This window comes from Myotis myotis, unplaced genomic scaffold (genome assembly GCF_014108235.1).
Source record: "Myotis myotis isolate mMyoMyo1 unplaced genomic scaffold, mMyoMyo1.p scaffold_m19_p_9, whole genome shotgun sequence".
NCBI classification, from domain to species: domain Eukaryota; kingdom Metazoa; phylum Chordata; class Mammalia; order Chiroptera; family Vespertilionidae; genus Myotis; species Myotis myotis.
In genome coordinates this window covers 36,720,545-36,740,342 of record NW_023416401.1, presented here as the reverse complement: position 1 = coordinate 36,740,342, position 19,798 = coordinate 36,720,545, and the positions used below count along the sequence as shown (strand labels likewise).

The 19,798-nt window shown below is 38.5% G+C and overlaps 1 protein-coding gene across 3 annotated transcripts in view; it reads right to left on the bottom strand.

Moving 5' to 3' along the window:
* Window positions 1-19,798, bottom strand: part of MYOM1 (myomesin 1) — a 121,316-nt gene that overhangs the window by 61,294 nt on the left and 40,224 nt on the right. For all 3 annotated transcript variants that reach the window (XM_036322837.1, XM_036322838.1, XM_036322840.1), the window contains 7 exons: window positions 19,278-19,366; window positions 19,107-19,169; window positions 17,874-18,038; window positions 15,852-16,013; window positions 8,860-9,001; window positions 5,800-5,999; window positions 1,616-1,672 (listed from right to left, as the gene is read on the bottom strand). In XM_036322837.1, the coding sequence (XP_036178730.1) occupies window positions 1,616-1,672; window positions 5,800-5,999; window positions 8,860-9,001; window positions 15,852-16,013; window positions 17,874-18,038; window positions 19,107-19,169; window positions 19,278-19,366 (878 nt within the window). The remainder of the gene's footprint in view (window positions 1-1,615; window positions 1,673-5,799; window positions 6,000-8,859; window positions 9,002-15,851; window positions 16,014-17,873; window positions 18,039-19,106; window positions 19,170-19,277; window positions 19,367-19,798) is intronic.

The following is a 19,798-nucleotide window of genomic DNA, read 5'->3' as shown; positions in this document are numbered from 1 at the left end:
ACACATAAGTTAAAAGTAAAAGGATGAAAATCAGATGCCATGCTAAAACTAATCAATATAAACTTGAAAGGTTATATTAATACCAGGCAAAGTAGATTTCCAAGAAGGAAAAAACACATTACTATGGATAAAGGGACTTACTTCATAATAATAAAGTGGTCAATTCATAAGAGAATATAACAATAAAAATGTTTATGCATCTCATAACAGCATCGAAACACATGAAGCAAACCTTGTAGAACTAAAAAAAGAAAGTGATAAACATATCATTTAATCAGAGGTTTCATCACTACCAATAATTGATAGAACAGTAGATAGAAAGCCATCTATAATAATAAAAGCATAATATGCTAATTAGACCAGGCATCCTTCTGGATGATCTTCTGGACGAAGCCGGGGCTGGGAGGGAAGCCCAGTCCCAGAGGGAAGCCCGGGTCCCGGGTGCCAGGGGGAAGCCAGTGCTGGTAGCTGAGGGAAGGAAGGCCTACTCTTGCACGGATTTCATGCGTTGGCCTCTAGTTAAGGATATAAAAGACAATTGGAATCCCAGCAGATTTTTGTAGAAATTTATAAGCTGGTTTTAAATTTATATAAAAAATGCAAATACTTAGAATAGCAAAATAAACCTTGGGGGGTGGGGGGAGATTAGAGTTTATACTATCTGATTTCAAAACTATGAAACTTAAAAAATAAAAACACCCATAAGGCTTCTATAGCTACATAAAAGAGAAAATAAAATTTATCAATAGAGATTGCAGAAATAGATCCACAAACATGCAATCAAATTCCACGTTACTTGGGAAATGCAAATTGAAACCACTATGCACCCACACTATGAAATACCACTATACACTACTAGAATGTCTAAAGTTTAAAAGACTGCATGCCACGTACTGGTAACAATGTGGAGCAACTGGGGAACTCCCATAGAGAAACTACTGATGGGAATGTAAAATGGTACAACTATTTTGGAAAACAGTTAGCAGTTTCTTAAAAATTAAACATAAACCTACCATATGACCTATCCATTCTACTCATCGGTATTTATCCAAGAGCAGTGAAAGCATACATCACACAAACACTTCACAAAGCTTTCATAGAAACTTTCAATGGTGAATGGATAAACTGAAATGAATTGATACAAACATCAACATGAATAAAACTAAAAATAATTTTGCTGAGTAAAAGAAACCAGACAAAAATGAGTATGATTCCATTTATCTAAAATAGTGGGCAATGCAAATTATAGTGACAGAAAGCAAATCAGTGATGGCCTGGAGATGGGGAAGAAATAAAAGGGAGGTATTACAAAGGGATGTGAGGAAATTTTAGGGGTGATATGTTCATTATTCGGATCACAGGTTTCACACGTGAACACATCTGTAAATATTGTCAAATTGTACATTTTATAAGCATGTGGTTTAGTGTATGTCAATTATATCTCAATAAAATGTTTTAGGAAAAGTGTTTCTCTGACAATATAAGTTATTTTATGATATCCAAATGTTCCAGAATGTTCTTTCCAAAACATCTTAATATGCAGTGTACCATCCACTACAGCTAACCAGCAAAGCGAAACACTGGCAATAGTATTTGAGGAAAACGTAGCTTTTACCTCTAGGTTCCTCTTCAGTGACAATGATCTGTCCAGTCCAGGGTGCTGAAGGGTGACCTGAACAGAGATAAAAATAAAAATCACAAACATTCACAACAGCAGTTTCAACTGCACTTATAAACCGATTAACTGGCCAAGTTAGTCACAAATGGGTTTGTTACTAGTTGACTTATGTATTGTTCTAAAGAATCTTACTGAGCATGTATACGGTATTGTGTCCTTGAAGAATTCACAATCTGCTGGAGCTTGGAACCCGCCTGAACTGAGTCGCCATTTCTAGAATTGTATTTACACAAGGGAGGTAAATAACCTGTGTTCAATTACTGTTCCATATAGATCTCTTGAAACATGTGGGCTCTCTCATACCTTCTTAAGGGAGAAACCTTTCTGGAACAATTGCAAGCCCAGTAGCTATTTATCTGTCATAACAAAGATGAAAGAGGAGAGGAGCGCTGATGGTGCAGTAAAGCTCAACAAAAGCGATTTCTTGCCATTGCATTCAAAAACTGTTGTCTACAAAGGAAACCAGTTTAGATCTTAAGTGTGGGAAATGGATGAGATGAGGAGTATAAACTTAAAAAGGAAATTCATGTCTGTGATCCCACAGACACCAGAAAGAGAAAATTATTCAACTCCTGCTCTAATCAAAGGACTTTTGACCAGATTTTGTGCAAAAACAGAAAGGTAATAAACAGTATAACTTATTTTCAGCTCAAAAAAATCTTATTTTTATTGGAATTTATAGGAAAAGAGTAAATGAATATATGAGATGGAATTAGGAAAGAGAGATGGAAGCTGGATGTTAGGTGAAAAGTGATCGGAGAGCTATCAAGTAGTGTGATTAGAAAAAGTCTCGGGGAGGCAACTAAGATGGCGGCATAGGTAAACACCGGGAAATTATCGCCTCACTCAACAATTGAAAATTACCGCAAAGGACTGAGCAAACATCATCCAGAACAACAGGAAGGCTGGCTGAGTGTAAATTCCACAACTAGAAGGAAAGAAAAGCACGCTGAGAGCCAGAGGCGCTGCGGAGGTGAAGTGCAGAGGTACGGCGGCTCGCGCGCGCGAGGAAAGGGGGTGGCGCCTGAGGACGCGGCTGACTTTTTGAGTCACAAGCTCCTGACTGCTCTGAACTCCGGTTCCGGGAAGTCTCTGGGGACCCAGGACTCATACGGGGAGAGGCTGGTCTGTCCGGCAGCGAGCGAACTTGAGGGCGGCTGTCCCTCAGAGGTGCTTGCAGCCGTTACCGGAACACTGAGACGTGCGACTCTGGGCGGAGAATCGGCCATGGCTGCTTTCTCCGCCCTCTGACTCCCTGAGACCCCGCCCCACCCAGGCTGCGGCAGAGGCTTTTGCATGTGAATGTACCTAACTGCAGCCGAACCAGGCAGACCTGGAACTTCCAAGAGAAGGCCCAAGGCCCCGCAGCGGCTTGCATTGCTTCACAGCTGAGCCTCTTCGTGGCTCCTGCTGTGTGGCCTCAGGCAGAGGCTGAATTAGCACCTCCTTAGATCCAGGAGCCACTGTACCCAGTGGTCAGAGGGGGTCCATCCAGACTGCAACTCCTCAGATCCATAAGGGACGCACTCAGGGAGCAGACTCAGTGAGCACCAAAGCCCCACTGAAGCAAGTCTTGCCCCAGAAGGGTGTCTTCAGCACAGAAGTTCTCCCACTTTAGACACAGCTGATTCTCACAGCCAATTGGCCTGGAGGTCAATTCCTCCCAGTGATTCTACAACAACCAAGGCACCAAGAGTGCACCAAGAGTGTCCACCCCAGGTAACTGGGGAGGCTGAGCTACTGGGCCCTACAGGACACCTGGCGCACAGGGCCACTCTATCAACACAGGGAAGCTGCCAAAATGCGGAGACAAAGAAACAGGTCACAAATGGCAGAAATGGAGGAAAGCAAACGATTGGATATAGAGTTTAAGGCCACGGTTATAAGGTTTTTCAAGAATTTTATGGAAACCGCCGATAAATTTAATGAATCCCTCAATAAGTATAGGGAGACCATGGAGGACATGAAAAAGGACCAACTAGAAATTAAGCATACACTGACTGAAATAAAGAATAATTTACAGAGATCCAGCAGCAGAAAAGAGGATCCCAAGAATCAAGTCAAAGATTTGAAATACAAAGAAACAAAAAATACCCAACCAAAAAAGAAAAAAGAAAAGAGATTCCAAAAATATGAAGATAGTGTAAGGAACCTCTGGGACAACTTCAAGCGTACCAACATCAGAATTATAGGGGTACCAGAAGGAGAGAGAGGGCAAGATATTGAAAACCTTTTTGAAGAAATAATGACAGAAAACTTCCCCTACCTGGTGAAAGAAATGGACTTACAAGTCCAGGAAGCGCAGAGAACCCCAAACAAAAGGAATCCAAGGAGGACCACACCAAGACACATCATAATTAAAATGCCAAGAGCAAAAGATAAAGAGAGAATCTTAAAAGCAGCAAGAGAAAGACAGTCAGTTACCTACAAGGGAGTACCCATACGACTGTCAGCTGATTTCTCAACAGAAACCATGCAGGCCAGAAGAGACTGGCAAGAAATATTCAAAGTGATGAATAGCAAGAACCTGCAACCAAGATTACTTTATCCAGCAAAGCTATCATTCAGAATAGAAGGTCAGATAAAGAGCTTCACGGATAAGAAAAAGCTAAAGGAGTTCATCACCACCAAACCAGCATTATATGAAATGCTGAAAGGTATTCTTTAAGAAGAGGAAGAAGAAAAAGGAACTCTTACCATTTGCCACAGCATGGATGGAACTTGAGAGCGGATAAATACCACAGGATCTCACTCATTTGTGGAATATAATGAACAACATAAGCTGATGAACAAGGACTGATCCAGAGATGGAGAGGCATTGATTGGACTGTCGGGACTTGGAGGGAAGGTAGGGGAGGGTGGGGGTAAGGGGGAAAGATCAACCAAAGGACTTATATGCAAGCATATAGGCCTAATCAATGGACATGGACAACGGGGGGGTGAGGGCATGAGCGGGGGTGGGGGGGTGGGGGGTAGAGGGTAACGTGGGGACAAGGACACATATGTAATATCTTAATCAATAAAAAAATATATTAAAAAAAAAAAAAAAAAAAAAAAAAAAAAAGAAAAAGTCTCCAGAGAAAAAGTAGCATTATTTTACTTAGATTTTTATGATGCTACTACATGTACTTAAGGTAAAAGAAAAAAAAAAAGTAACACTGCAGCCCTAGTCAGTTTGGCTCAGTGAATGCAGCATCAGCCTGTGGACTGAAGGGTCCCAGGTTTGATTCCCGGTCAAGGGCACTAACCTTAGTTGCAGGTTCCTGGGCCCTGATTGGGGTGCGTGCAGGAGGCAACCAATTGATGTGTCTCTCTCACATCGATGTTTCTCTCTGTCTCTCCCTCTCCCTTCTACTTTCTCTAAAATCAATGGAAAAATATCCTTGGGTGAAAATTAACAACAACAACAACAATATTGCAAATAAACCACAGACCAGTAGTCCTCATCTAAGGTGAGTTTGCTCCCCAGAGACATTTGGTAATGTCTGGAGATAATTTTGTCACAAGGGGCAGAGGGGGTGGGGGAGCGCTATTGGCCTGTAGTAAGTAGAGGCCAGGGAAGCTGCTAACATCCTATAATGTACAGTGTAGACTCCCCATAACATAGAATTATCTGGCCTAAAATATCAACAGGACCAAGGTTGAAAAATCTGGTATAGAGTGAAATGTTAATTTACAACAATTATTCTAATGCCAGTTTATGGTTCCTTTTATTGAGGGTGCCATATGGGTTCCCATGAAACAAATGCAGAGCATAATTCACGTACCATAGTTTTGACGTCGATACTTGGAGGCTAACTGGATGAACAGATTATTTTTGACTGTCTATAAGAAAACTCAAGTATAGATCAGATATAATGTTGTTTTTCCTTTAATATAAAGAAACTCATTGTACTGAGATATTAATAGTGAATAGATGAGTCAAAAAACAAATACTTTTTTGTTCTCATGCTCCTCAGTCCTCCTCCCCACCTTAAGGATTTTCTGATCAATAAAGGATTTCTTATTCTCTGTGCCCTCTAGTGGAAGGGGGAGGAATAACTTTGCAATGAGATCGGTAGTTCTATTAAAAAAATTTTTTTAAAGGTTCAGGAAGACCCTAGAAAATGAAAAATGCTTACTTCTAAGTCTTGCTTTCTCAGCTGGGTCCAGAGCAGCTGCAGGCTCAGAAACACGAGATGGTAGACCTATTCCAGATTTATTCACAGCCCGTACTCGGAATATATAAGAACGGCCTTCTAACAATCCAGTGACTGGGAAACGAGCAAACTTCACAGGTGTGTCATTGCATTGAGACCAGCTATCTGTGCCCACCTCACATCTAAGGAAAAAAGAGCAATCAATAAGAATGTTAAGAGAAGTATGGCTAAATTCATAGTTTCAACGCTGCAAACCTACCCAGTTGCTTCAGATTTTTCTACAAAATATCCAGCTCAAGCGCGGTTCAATAGTTATTTAGTTGAACTCAATTCCACTCAACTGTAATGTATCTTCTCTAACAAGAAAAAGAAGCTCAGCTCCTTCTTGACACAGACATGTCCTTTGACCACACTAAAAATATGCAGCTGCCCTAACCGGTTTGGCTCAGTGGATAGAGCGTCGGCCTGTGGACTGAAGGGTCCCAGGTTCGATTCCGGTCAAGAGCATGTACCCTGGTTGCGGGCACATCCCCAGTAGGGGGTGTGCAGGAGGCAGCTGATCAATGTTTCTCTCCCATCGATGTTTCTAGCTCTCTATCCCTCTCCCTTCCTCTCTGTAAAAAATTAATAAAAATATATTTTAAAAAAAATAAAAATATGCAGCTAAGGGCCTTGGGTGTTAAGTAGAGGAGATATGATCTGGGATGGGGCTGGCGGGGAGAAGCAGGCTGGTATGTACAGTCTCTACATTGAATAGACTAAGGGGAGGATTGGTCAAACATCTGCCTGGCTGATGTCTTCAGTTCCACCATTAGCGACTTCTTTAGGCATTTTTGTTTAAATTATGGAACTATTGCTGAGAAAGTTAGCACCTTAAAAGATACTTATCTATACTGTAGTTTGGAGAAAGCTCACTTGAAGGTCACTGCCTGCTGTGCAGGTGGGAGGGCGAGGAGGGTACAGTAATTGTTTCTTAGCAGATGAGATTCATGAGATGCAGTGAAATTCCCAGGCCTGGATTTAAACACTTGAAACCTCAGATTTCTAACTGGGTGCTTTCAACAGTTGATGCCTGGGGATAGAGTGGCTACACCCCAGGAAACAAAGATGTGAGTTCTATCATGTTATAGCCTGATCCACAGGGCTTTAGAGGCTCAACATGTAATTGGAGTAACTCATCATTTTTCATGAGTAGAGACTGGACTTTTCATTTATATCACTTCCCCAACACAGCTTTATGTCCAACATGTATAATTCCCAAATGATTCTCATGGGGAGGGGGGTGGTTCCAATGGCAGTGCAAAGGTGGTTGTAGTGCGGGATTTATCTTTATTTATCATCACCCTTCCTCTTGGAGATAAATATTTTCCTCAACTTTATGTAAAGTGTTAGCAAATACAGCTTCACTCCTTGCCTTACATCCACTTTTCCCCTAAATCTTCCTTTGTAGAAATTATGGAGCTGTTATAAATGAATGTGTGAGGCTAGGACAATTCTCCAAACTGCCCCTGCCCCCTACCCTCTCTCTGTAGATTCTGTTGTGGTGACCCAATGATCCTACAGCATGCTTCCTAACTCTCCTGTGGGCAGGACAAAGGCGGAGAGCCGCTGCTCTGGAGCTGTCTACAGCACGGTGGAGCAGAAAGAATACACACAGCCGGGCTGCTCTCTGAGTTCTAGTTCTGCTAGAATTACACTATGTGACTGTGTTTCCTCATTAGCATGTGGCCTTCGGTCAGCTACTCATTTCCTAATCATAGTAAGAGTACATACCCACCTTTCAAAGGATGGTTATGGGGTAGTGGTCAATATATGAGAAGGGCTTAGAACAGTGCCATTCACATGGCAAATGATGAATAAATATTACTCATAGTATTGTTATTTTTTTATTTTGACTAAGGCAAGAGAAAAACAAAATGTACTTATTGTCTCTGGTTTTTCAATGATCAAAGTTTGAAAATCCCTTAGAAATTTGCCAAAGATAATAAGGCAGAAATTGTAAGGATGCAAAAGAATCTGTCTAAAACTTCACTGTTCTTCATTACCAAAAAATAAAAAATGTAGAAGCATTTAGTATACAATTAAATAGTATATAATTTATTATAAAGTTTTCTCTGGATGGTATTGAGATATATATATATATATATATATATATATATATATATATATATATATATATTTACTGCTATAAATATTAGGCTTAATATACCTTGGTACAACTTCGTTGTATCATAGTAGCTAAATTATCTGTTCCTAATAGTTTTTACAACCAAATTTTATTACTCAAAAAATGGAAAGAGAATTAGAGCAACTATTTGAATAGGAACTAAGTCAGACAATAATTTATTTAGGTTGATAATAGAAAATTTTTATCTTTGTTGTCTAAAGTTAGTGTATAAGTAATATGTAAGACCCAATTACCATAGATCAAAGTCTCTAAGTTTTAGAGAATGTAAAAAGTAAGAACTTGTAGATAGAACATAATTTAATACTACTGATATTTGTGATTTCTTTTTCTAATTTGAAATCACTTCCTGAGATTTAAATAAAATTTTGTTAGTATTCATAAAGTATTATTATTCATGTAATATTCTTAAATTGTTGACATACTAGGATTATGGACATTAAATATATTAAATACCACTTATTTCACTTCTAAAGTGACCTCTATTAGGTCTATGAATTTATAGTTTTCTTGCCAAATTAGAGACTTGTGCTGGTCATCAAATTCAAAGGTTATCTTTGGAATTTAGGTATATACCTATCTATAGCTATATCTATATCAGTCTACATCATCTATACATACACATATATGTATATACACATTTACATGTGTATACATATATATAAATGTATTTATATGAGAGAGAGAGTGAGAGAGAGAGAGAGAGAGAGAGAGAAAGGGAGAGAGAGAGAGAGAGAGAGGGAGAAGGAGTGAGAGGAAACCAGAAAAGAAAATATTTCACCTAGAAATGGTGGGAGAAATCAAGCATGCATCTCTATGGCCAAATCACTCTAACTAAAGTTAGACTAAGTACTAACTTATCAATAAAATATCCCAGAATAGGACTCCCTCCATCCACAGCTGGCTGTTTCCAGGTGACGATGATATAATCTTTGTTGGCATCCACGCACACCACATCCAAGGGAGAGGCTGGGGCTCCTTCAATCTCTGCATCACCATCTGTGGAGACACAGAAGGATCCCATTAGCCCTCTTAGATGTGCTCTCAAGCCCTCAAACTGGGTTCTTAGTGCACACATTTCAGTGGCTACATCTTTGACCCCAGTAGAGCAAGCTTCAGGCTTTTAATTCGCTTACCAACATAACAATGTGTGCTTTTCACCATCAGTACAAAGAACATTATGTTAGAAAGGGCTCTAAAAAGGACCCATGCTCTTTGCCTCATGGACCCTGACTGTCCAAATGTTCTAAAAGAAAATAAATATGTATATGTTAAGGATTGCTATCAGAAAAGTCAAATGTAAGTTGTGCCAGAAAGTCTGTTCTTAAGATATTTATTGTGTAATGTTACTCAGAAACTATGAATGGCTCCAAAGAGGAACAAATAGCCCCCTCTGTTACCTTCTGGATGCATCCACGAGAGAATAAGAACCATGAAGCTTTGCCCATTCCTGTGCTGGGCACTACTGTTTTGGAAAAGAAAGGAAAACATTCATTTCAATCAAATGTTTGTTCTCGAACTGAAGATATTTGCGAAAGGAACTCTGATGCAATACCCACATCTGAGTTTGGCTTATCTGAGTTTAGTAAAAGTCCAGGATTATACAAGCATCAGAGGACAGTGACCCTTTATGAAATGGGATCTTCTGACAGTGGGGTCTTCTCAGCACTGTCTTCAAGCACAGCTAAGTTGGTGAATCAGGGATGTTTTTAGGAGGAGAGGAAGAATAATAAAAATAATCAGTAGCCTTTTAAATGAGAACAATTAAGACAGGAGGCAAAGTCCCTGAGGGAAGGAATCCACGTTTGACACTTTCTTCTGACATCTGGTCAACCCTTTCATAATTGGAGTTAGTCTGAGAGGAGGCTGAGACATGTAGGAGCCACTTACCCAAGGGAAAACACTCTTGTTGACTGAATAAACACTTTGTTTTTCTATCTGTTACACTTGTGTAAGTCTTCTGAGTTACTAAAACATTTGATAGCAGGGCAGCAATATTTATCTACTTCTGAATATAATAGGTGCACATTACCTGTGACTAGTTCAAGTCACTTCGATTTTGAACATTCTATTTCTTGCCCCCATGAGATCTGCAGGAAAGTGTCTCTGGGGAAATGTCTCCTGCTATAGGAAAACTAATCAGTGCCTGAAACCTAATGCAGAATGCCTATATGCCACACAACAGGGAGTGATTTCGTCTCTGAAATCAACAAAAATATATTTTTTTTAAAAATTAAGCTCTAGCCGGTTTGGCTAGTGGTAGAGCATTGGCCTGCGAACTGAAGGGTCCCAGATTCAATTCCAGTCAATTGCAGGCTCACCCCCAGTTGGGCATGCAGGAGGCGGCCAATCAATGATTATTTCATCATTGATGCTTCTATTTCTTTTTCCCTTTCCCTTCCTCTCTGAAATCAATAAAAATATATTTTTAAAAATACATTAAAAGAAATTTAGTTCACTGAACATCCATTGTATTTAACAGTCGGCACTTAGGGAATCATTTTTCAGCACTTTTATAAAATTGCTTATAAGATGTGGGCTTGAGGATTTTTCAAAAACAGCTTCTCTTTAGCAGCTGCTGGAAGCCAAATCCAAATACTGTATTATGTTACTTCACACTTGTGCTCTTGGCTCCTAGCAGCTGCTATGGACTCTCTGGCTCACAGCCCCATCAGTCAATGTCAATCCTTTCCTTAGTCTCTGCCCTGCCTTCTCCCAACCCTCCAAATAGCCAAACTTTTTGTAGGTTTGATTAATTAGGTCAAAGACTATCCTGCTACTCTTTATTTTTTGACATCTGACACAGGCTATTAACAACTTTTTCCAAAATGTAAATAATTCTGATGTTTATATATATAAAAGTACTGCATGCTTGTTAAATATATGATAATCAAAAAATACATGAAAATATCTTTTAAATGCCATAACTCAGAGATTACTGCTACTAACGGCCTATATTTTTCTAGATTTTTCCCCTATATTTATAACTCAAAAGTAATTGTTTTTAAAATAAAATGGAATGGTACTATATACTAGTAATTTCATGTAAACTGATTTTTTTAGATATATTATCATCCTATCTAATAATAGACAAACATGGTAATTGACCATACCTTCGCTACGCCTCCCATTGGCTAATCAGCATGATATGCAAATTAACCGCCAACAAAGATGGCGGTGAATTTGCATATACCGGCTGGGAGCGTAGCAAGCCAGGTGGCCAAAAACAAGCCGGGAGGTGGAGGCAGGAGTGAAACAAGCTGGGCGGCGGAGGGAGGTGGGGGTGAAACAAGCCGGGCGGCAGAGACGGGAGCAAAGCCTGCCTCAGCAGGTTTCGCTCCCTTCTCTGCTTCGCTCCAGCCGTAGGAAGCCCTATTCTTGCAGGAATCTTCCTGTAACAGGCCTCTAGTATATATATATATATATATAAGTATACATCATTAGTTTTCATATAAGCGTACAACTTGTTTTTTCAACTTTGTCCACTCAAGTTCCTAGAATTATTGAAAATGTGCCTACAATGCATAGTGACAAAACACACCGAGGGAAGTCAAGCAGATTTACACTCACTACAATAGGAATTGGTACCTCCATTCCTTTATCCCAGCCCTAACTGGCTTGGCTCAGTGGATAGAGCATCAGCCTGCAGATGCAAGGATCCCAGGTTCAATTCCGGTCAAGGGCATGTACCTTAGTTGTGGGCACATCCCCAGTAGGGGTTGTGCAAGAGGCAGCTGATCAATGTTTCTAATTCTATCTCTCCCCCTTCTTCTGTAAAAAAATCAATAAAATATATTTAAAAAATAAAAATTAATAAAAAAATATTTTCATTCTCTTCAATATGATAGATTAGCACATTGTATCATTTTAATTACTTTGATTGCTAATGATAACTTTTTTACATACTTATTTGCCATTTGTAATTTTTTTTTCATGACATTTCTATCCCATCCTTTATCATATTATCAACTCTTCCCTCCATCCTCTCTTTATAGGGAATGGTGAGGAAAGAATACAGGGGTGGGCAAAAGTAGGTTTATAGTTTTAGTATGGAAAATAATACAATAATTGAAAAATAATAATACAAGAATAAACTGTTTTGTGTATTCACAACTATAAACCTATATTTGCCCACCCCACATATAAGAGTCTAGAAAGCTATGTAACAAAATTATAACACTGGATATCTCTAAATGGTAAACTAATGATAGGCTTTTCTCTTTTTTCTTATTTATATTATCTCTTTTCTTCCCCACGAAGAACACATATTATCTATGGAATAAAATCCTGTCCAAATGAGCACAGCTTTGGAATGTCTTTGTGCAGTGTATAAAGCACCATATGTCTTTGGAAATGACATATGGTGCTTTATACACTGCACGTTATAGTTCGGAAGCTATTTTTTAAGCAGCAAAAATACCAGAGCACTAGCATTGAAATGGCCTCATGCAGCTTAATGGATGCAAAGTTTAAAAAACACACACATAAAATGTCATTTAAATATTTCTTTTTTTTAAAATATATTTTATTGATTTTTTACAGAGAGAAAGGGAGAGAGATAGAGAGTTAGAAACATCGATGAGAGAGAAACATCGATCAGCTGCCTCCTGCACATCTCCCACTGGGGATATGCCCGCAACCCAGGTACATGCCCTTGACCGGAATCGAACCTGGGACCTTTCAGTCTGCAGGCCAACGCTCTATCCACTGAGCCAAACCGGTTTCGGCCATTTAAATATTTCTTAAAGAGTTAAATATAAATTTAACACATGACACAGCAATTCCACTTACAGGTATCTATCTACCCAAGAGAAATTAAGACCTAGGTCCATGAATATGAACACAAATGTTCATTGCAGTCTTATTCATAATAGCCAGAGTAGAAACAATCTATCAGCTGGTGAATGGATAGACAAAATGAGACATATCCATACAGTGCAATACTAGTCAGCAATAAAAAGGAACAAACTACTAACATAATGAACCTCAAAATATATGCTCAAGAAAAGAAGGTAGATGTAGAAGATCATATATACAGAAATGTCCAGAAAAGATGAATCTATTGAGACAGAAAGCAGATTAGTGGTTGCCTAGGAGCCAGACTGAGGATAAGTGGAGAATGGGCATAAGAAATCTCCTTGGTGTCATAGAAATGCTCTAAAGCTGGATTGTAGATGATGGTTACACAACTCCATACATATTCTAAAAAGCACTGTCCACTTAACATGGTTGAATCTTATAGATGTAAATTATACCTCAAAAAAAATTTTAAAAAAAGAATCTAAAATACATAATTTATTCAGGAACTGCTGAAATTGTCTTTCCAATTTTGTCTTTCCTATTTACCTTTTCAATTCTCTCATATCAATATCTGACAAATTTTAGAATCTTTCCATTTCTTTATTTTATGAATTTAAAAACTGGCTTAAGTATAAATTTCTAATTTAAATCCCCCCCCCCCCCCCGCCCAATCTATAGTTAGTTATCTGAAGTTTGGCCTAAATGTGACAGAGAGCCACAGTTCTGAGCGTGGGCACTGAAAAATGTTGGGGTACTCTAGACTATGTCAGAGTGCCCAGAAAGAGTCCAGGAGAAATCACCAAGGCATAACTAAGTATTTTGGGGTCACCAGGGATATTCTCTGGTTCAAGTAAGATAATTGAGAACAAAAGCAAAGACTTTGCTTATTCAGTCCTCGTTTAGTCAGGTTTATCCAGATGGTTTGGTTAAAGAAACTTACTTGCTGATAAATTCCCATGTGTCTGTTTTCATTGCAATTTACCCAGAAGGCTAGCTTCTTTCTTCCCTGTGGCAATAATGACTTTTCCCATAATGCTTTCATGTAGGAGAAAAATCTAACACATTTTTCAGTTGGTATAGATATTCGTGTATCTTTGTCAGTTGCTGGTCAGTGGCTAAATTCAATGAACATTGATTGCTGTTGAATACTGGTGTGGTATAAACTGCTAACTGTTCTCAGTATCCACTCTTCCTGACTCCTTTTAGTACTTAAACTACTGAGCTTTAGCAGGGAACACACTGCCCAAAAAGAGACTAGACATCCTAGCTTCCCTTACTGTGAGATGTGTGCATGTGGCTAAGTGTTCACATGCAGAAATGCTGTGTGCATCTCTGCTCTCCTCCTCCACTTCCTTCCTCTCCTCTTCCCATAGACTGGAATGGGATCATGGGACAGCATCATAATGGGTAGACTAAGACTCTGAAAAACAAGACTGAAGATAACTATCTGGACCATTCCCATGGTAAGTCTAAAAAAATTAGCAAGTCAACCTGTATGGTTTATATTTTTATTTTCTGAACATATATTTTGACATCTTATACACCTTTCTGGCTGGAGCTAGCCAATCCTTGGAGATAAAAGAGGGCTCAGCCTGGAGCATGTCTTTGATATGTAAACTAATTCATCCAAAGCCAGGCCTTTTTTGTCTGGCCCATGCACCCTAGGGGGAAATATTCCTCTGCCTTAATCATCCCAGGGCCAGGTACTACGTAACTAGGTACCATCCCTAAATTATTCACACGACTCAATCCTAAACTGCTTTGCTCTGTCTTGCCTTTCCCACAGAAACTTCAGTAAAGGCCATGATCTAGGCTCTCCCCTAACTCCTGCCTCCTGACCAATCAATGCAGGTTCTTTCCCATGTGGTCCTGCATGGTATGCCCTGCCTCTGTCTCTGGATTTGTAAGTATAAATACTCGGTTTTGCCTGGCCAGTGTGGCTCAATGGTTGAGCATTGAACTATGAATCAGGAGGTCACAGTTCAATTGCTGGTCAGGCTACATGCCTGCGTTTCAGACTAAAATGCCAGTAGGGGACTTGCAGGAGGCAGCTGGTCAGTGAGTCTCTCTCATCACTGAAGTTTCTCTCTCTCCCTTTCCCTTCCTCTCTGAAATCAATAAAAAACATATATAAAAATAAAAAATAAAATTAAATACTCTGTTTCCCTGAGCCTCTCCTCTGACTCCTGTTGTAGCCACACCTGGCTGATCATCACAAAAAAGAACACAGAAAACCACCCTTGTAGCCTGGAGGTATTAATGGTCCTCCCAATGTGCTAGGGCCTCATGTAGAAATAACATTCCCACTTGTACATATATGATCCATTCAAGACACTGCTGAAAAAAAAAGAAAGTATCCTAAAATTGATGATTATAGTTTGTCTTAAGAATTAAGTTATAGCCCTGGCCGGTGTGGCTCAGTTGGTTGGGCGTCATCCTGTGAACAGAAAGATTGTTAGTTCAGTTCCCAGTCAGAGCATATGCCTGGTTTGTAGGCTCAATCCCAGGCAGGCAGCCATCACTGTCTTGCTCTCACATGGATGTTTCTCTCTCTCCCTCTCCCTTCCTCTTTCTCTAAAAATTGATTTTTTTAAATCTTAAAAAATGAAGAATTAAGTTGTAGCACTTTGTTTACTAGTTCATTAAAGCTAAAACTATATTTTTAAAAGATAAGAAATAATAAATTTGCTCCCCAAATAGATATTAAAGAATAAGTTCCCAAATAACACATCATCCTTTTGTTGCAGCTCCCATAAACTAAGATGGCTTTTCATAAAGGATTTAACATCTCTACTCGAACACCTATAGATAACTGACGAGGAAGGTACTGACATTAGGGATAGTAACACAGTTTTGAAACTAGTTACTTTTGGGTTGGTGCCTTCAGAGTTAATTTTTATATCAGGTCTGGAAGTTGATATACCTATGCCATGTAATCTGGAAGAATTTCCAAACGGCTCTTTAATCATTACATAAAACCTGTTTTGGTAGGTTGATTTGGTCTCGGTGTTTTAAATATTCTTTAAAGATGCTTTCTGCTAGGTCTTACCTCGAACAAAGACATAAGCACTATATTGTTCGTAATATTCTCCCATTCGTACACGGATTGTGTAGAGGCCTTCATCTTCTTTATTGAGATGAGAAAATGTCAGTGTTGCCCGATCTCCACTCCAATGGGGTTGCACCCATTTTGATGAAGAAACAGGTATTCCTGGGGAAAGAAGTCAACAAATTAACTGATTTTTTTCTCTATTGCTCCCTTCTTCCTCTCTCCCCTCCAATGCTCTCTTTCTCTCCCCCTCTACCCTTTCTCTATTCCTCTCCTTCTATATTGAAGGCTATTTGACTACAAGAGCAATTCTCTAGGGCTTTGAGTCATTCTGCCATGTTTATATTGGTAAAAATACTAAATCAGAAGCGAGGGACCAGTGCCAGATGCATAATCTCCAGTGCAAATGAAATGGCAAGGCCTCTTGTTCAAAAGGCAGAGAAAAAAGTACATTAAAAAGTATAAGGCTTTTTCTTCTAAAAAAGTTTATCACTTATAAAATATAATAGGAATGATACAAACTGCAAGAACTAATATTTTTGTGCCATGATTTTACAAAAAATAATACTTTATTACTGTGATATCTTGACTGTTAATAAATATTTCTGGCTTGATTTTCTGCAATTCAGTTAATTAGGCCATCAAATTCATACCTTTAATAATTTCATTTTAAGTGGATGTAATTGAAAGCAACATCACTCATGCTTTACAAATGCAAGATCACAAAGGAGATTAAAAAATTTTTTATTTTGAGGAGAATCTTTCTGCTGATGCCACTACTATTACAGCTGTTAAGAGTGTTACTTACTTATAGTATTACATAAATTTATATTAAATAGTACCATATAGTTAGGGTACTATAAAGTTAACTTTCTGATAAACTATTTTAAAATATAAATTTTACTACTCTAGAGCTGATTATTCTTGAAAAACAATTTTTCTAAAAAGATTTAACTTCCATACAAATAAGTTTCATGTATATCTAAATTTAACTTAAATGTAATTTATGTAATTGCATCTTAATGTTTTCTTTTACATGCCCCATAATTTGTGGTGGTCATACAAGAAACTGAAAATAACTTCATGGTTTGTATATAATTCAAACACCTATTTATGCATTCTATCATTATCTCTTCAATTAAGAGGAAAAATTAATTTAAAAATTGTCTTCCTTGTTAATAATTGCTTCATCCAAAGTTTTATACAAAAATAGTGTTCTTTTACATTGAATGGGACAATCTTTAAACTTAGTTTCTATTTCTAAGTCTGTAGATAGTTGCTTTGCAATGTTGTGGCAATTTTCATAACCAGAGATTCTAAATTCTTTGAAGAATCTTAACAACTATCTTATGTGCTTTATTGCAATGTCTACGTACACACATTTATTTTGTAATATTTTACTGACAAAGTTTACTGCCTGATTGCTGGCAGTTCTTGACAGCGTTCAGGCCAGGGAGTTAATATCTATGCAGATGCCACAAAGGTAAGTCCTGGGGATGGACAGGCAAGCTGGCCTCCACAGATGGCTCCCATGCTGCCCCTCTCCTCCTCTAGGGACATGTCCACATCAGTGCTGCTACTGCTGCTGCTATGCTGGTTTCAGTCTAAGCCCAGGTCCAGGTCCCAGCCATTGCCCTGGGACCCCACGCTGCCCCAGACTGCCCAGGTGCCCCATGCACAACTGACATGCTTCCTAGTCCCACTGGTTTATAAACTTCATTTATTTTACTAAATAAAAGTAACTTACAAAATGAATGTATATCCAACTTACAACAGCAAAAACACATTTTTTGTAATCCTTTCCATGTTACTTGATAATGTTATAATTTTCACAAATATTATGAAAGTTCTACTACTTTGATGTATGTATAAAAACTTTTTTAAACATCCTCTAATGTTCAAATTCTGCCAGCCCTGATAAACAGATCTGCAGTCTCATGGACGTTCATGCTGTGGTGCCAATCCCAGTCTGTGACCTTCTGTGAATAAGAACCTAAGTGAGAATTCATTATCAAGGCTCACCATTTCTGTACCACTGGATCTCTGGCTGGAAATGCTTAATTTCAGGAGTGATAACTACACGGCAGCCTAGACTCAACGTCTCGCCCTCTCTCCCAAAAGACACATCAAACTTGTCATCAAAGTGGATATCAAACTTGGATGCATAACCATAAGGGGTCACGGCAACTGGGTACAACAAAAACAAATATCAGCAATTTATTTCTTTTCATCAAAGAGACACAGCATTTTAATAACCACAGGCAGAGAGCAGTCACAACAAATACTGATCAAATAATTTATCTAAGCAAAAATTAAGTCTTATAAAAGAAGTACATTGTGAGAAATGGAAATTCTATGCATGAAAATTCTTGCTTCATTGGTCAAAAAAGCTTATTTATAATTAAAAAATTTAAAGGTCATTTTATATAAAACATAAATTAATACCACATTTAGCTTAGACTTAGTTGCAATATACACATGCACTTTTTAATTTTAGATTCTGAGTTCATCTAAACTTTGTTGCTTGTAATCTTGGAACAAATAGCTATATCAATTCATCATAAAAATTGAGTTTTTCAGTAAGTTGCTTTAGTTTCTTTAAAAATCTGAGTAAAAGATATATTACAAGAAATGTCAATAGAGAAAACAAAAAGCTTAAAATATGGTAACTTTAAAAATATTTTTCTTAGAAATGTCTTATTAATAGATTGTATAAATGCCTGCATCATAAACTCTCCCAGGTTTTATTTTCTCTTTTCTCAAAGGAAAGGGCTTGAGAAAATAACAACTATTTATTTGTGGGTTATTATATGCCAGGCAAGCTACCATTGGAATGCCATTTAAACCTTGGCATAAATATTAGTTTTTCCTCTCTTCCAGATAGGATGTAGTAGTTCACAAATATACAGCTAATGACAAGGTTTCAAAGGTATCACATGTGAAATTAAAACTCAAACCTATAACTGCTCAACTCCCAACACTTAGGCCCTTTCGCTCATGTTTCATCTCTCTTCCTAAGATCTCTTAGTATTAATTTGAAAAGGCAAGCTAACTTTTATTGAGTTCAATTTGTGCCAAGTATTGTTTCAAGTGTTTAATATCTATTAACTCAAGCTACATAATAACCCTATTAGGTAAGTGCTATTGTTATCTCTATTTTAATAATACTCAATATTATATTAGTTTCAGGTGTACAGCATATTATGCTGTATTTTAAATGGAGATGGCACTTAGCAAATCTATTTTTAAACTTACAGCTGAGGGGCAGGGTGGAAGCCCCAGCATGGAAGCGAGTCTCATCAAACTCTCCCTTATATCCTAGAAAAGAAAGCATAAATGCATGTGAACTTCTTCTAATTTACTTGTCAGCAATGCGAATAAATAATAAAAAGGTGCATTTTGAATAAAATAAGTCAGCAAACCTACTCTTTACCACAACCGAGGCGTATGCTGAAAGCTCTCCTTTAGCATTCATCGCCGAGGCCCGGTACTGCGCGGTGTCTTCAAAATCACACCTGAAAGAACGTACAGAAACGCGTGGCCGTCACAGTGACACTCCCTGCAATTACTAGCTGCTCCTTCAAGGGGTCTTTGCTACCACGGCACACTGTAAGCCAGTGGCTAGCGTGGCTCTAAGGAACTCTTGAAGAAGCTACTCTCTGATCTGGCTCCCTGTGGGATTTTATGTAGCTCAAGAGATTTACAGCAGATTCAAGCCAGCAGCACAGAATGGGAGAAGATCTATAGTCCATTGTTACCCTTGCCCGGATTCATTTTTAATGTCCAAAAAATGTTAATAAAATGCTAAGCACATACATTACAGCATGAAGAGCATTATGATAGATAAACTGGGGACACAGCCTCCCTGCTGGCTTCCCTCAGGGTGAGTTTCAGTCTGGGGGCGACAGGGAAAGAAACAACCTCTCCTTGTAGACTTCCACAGCCTC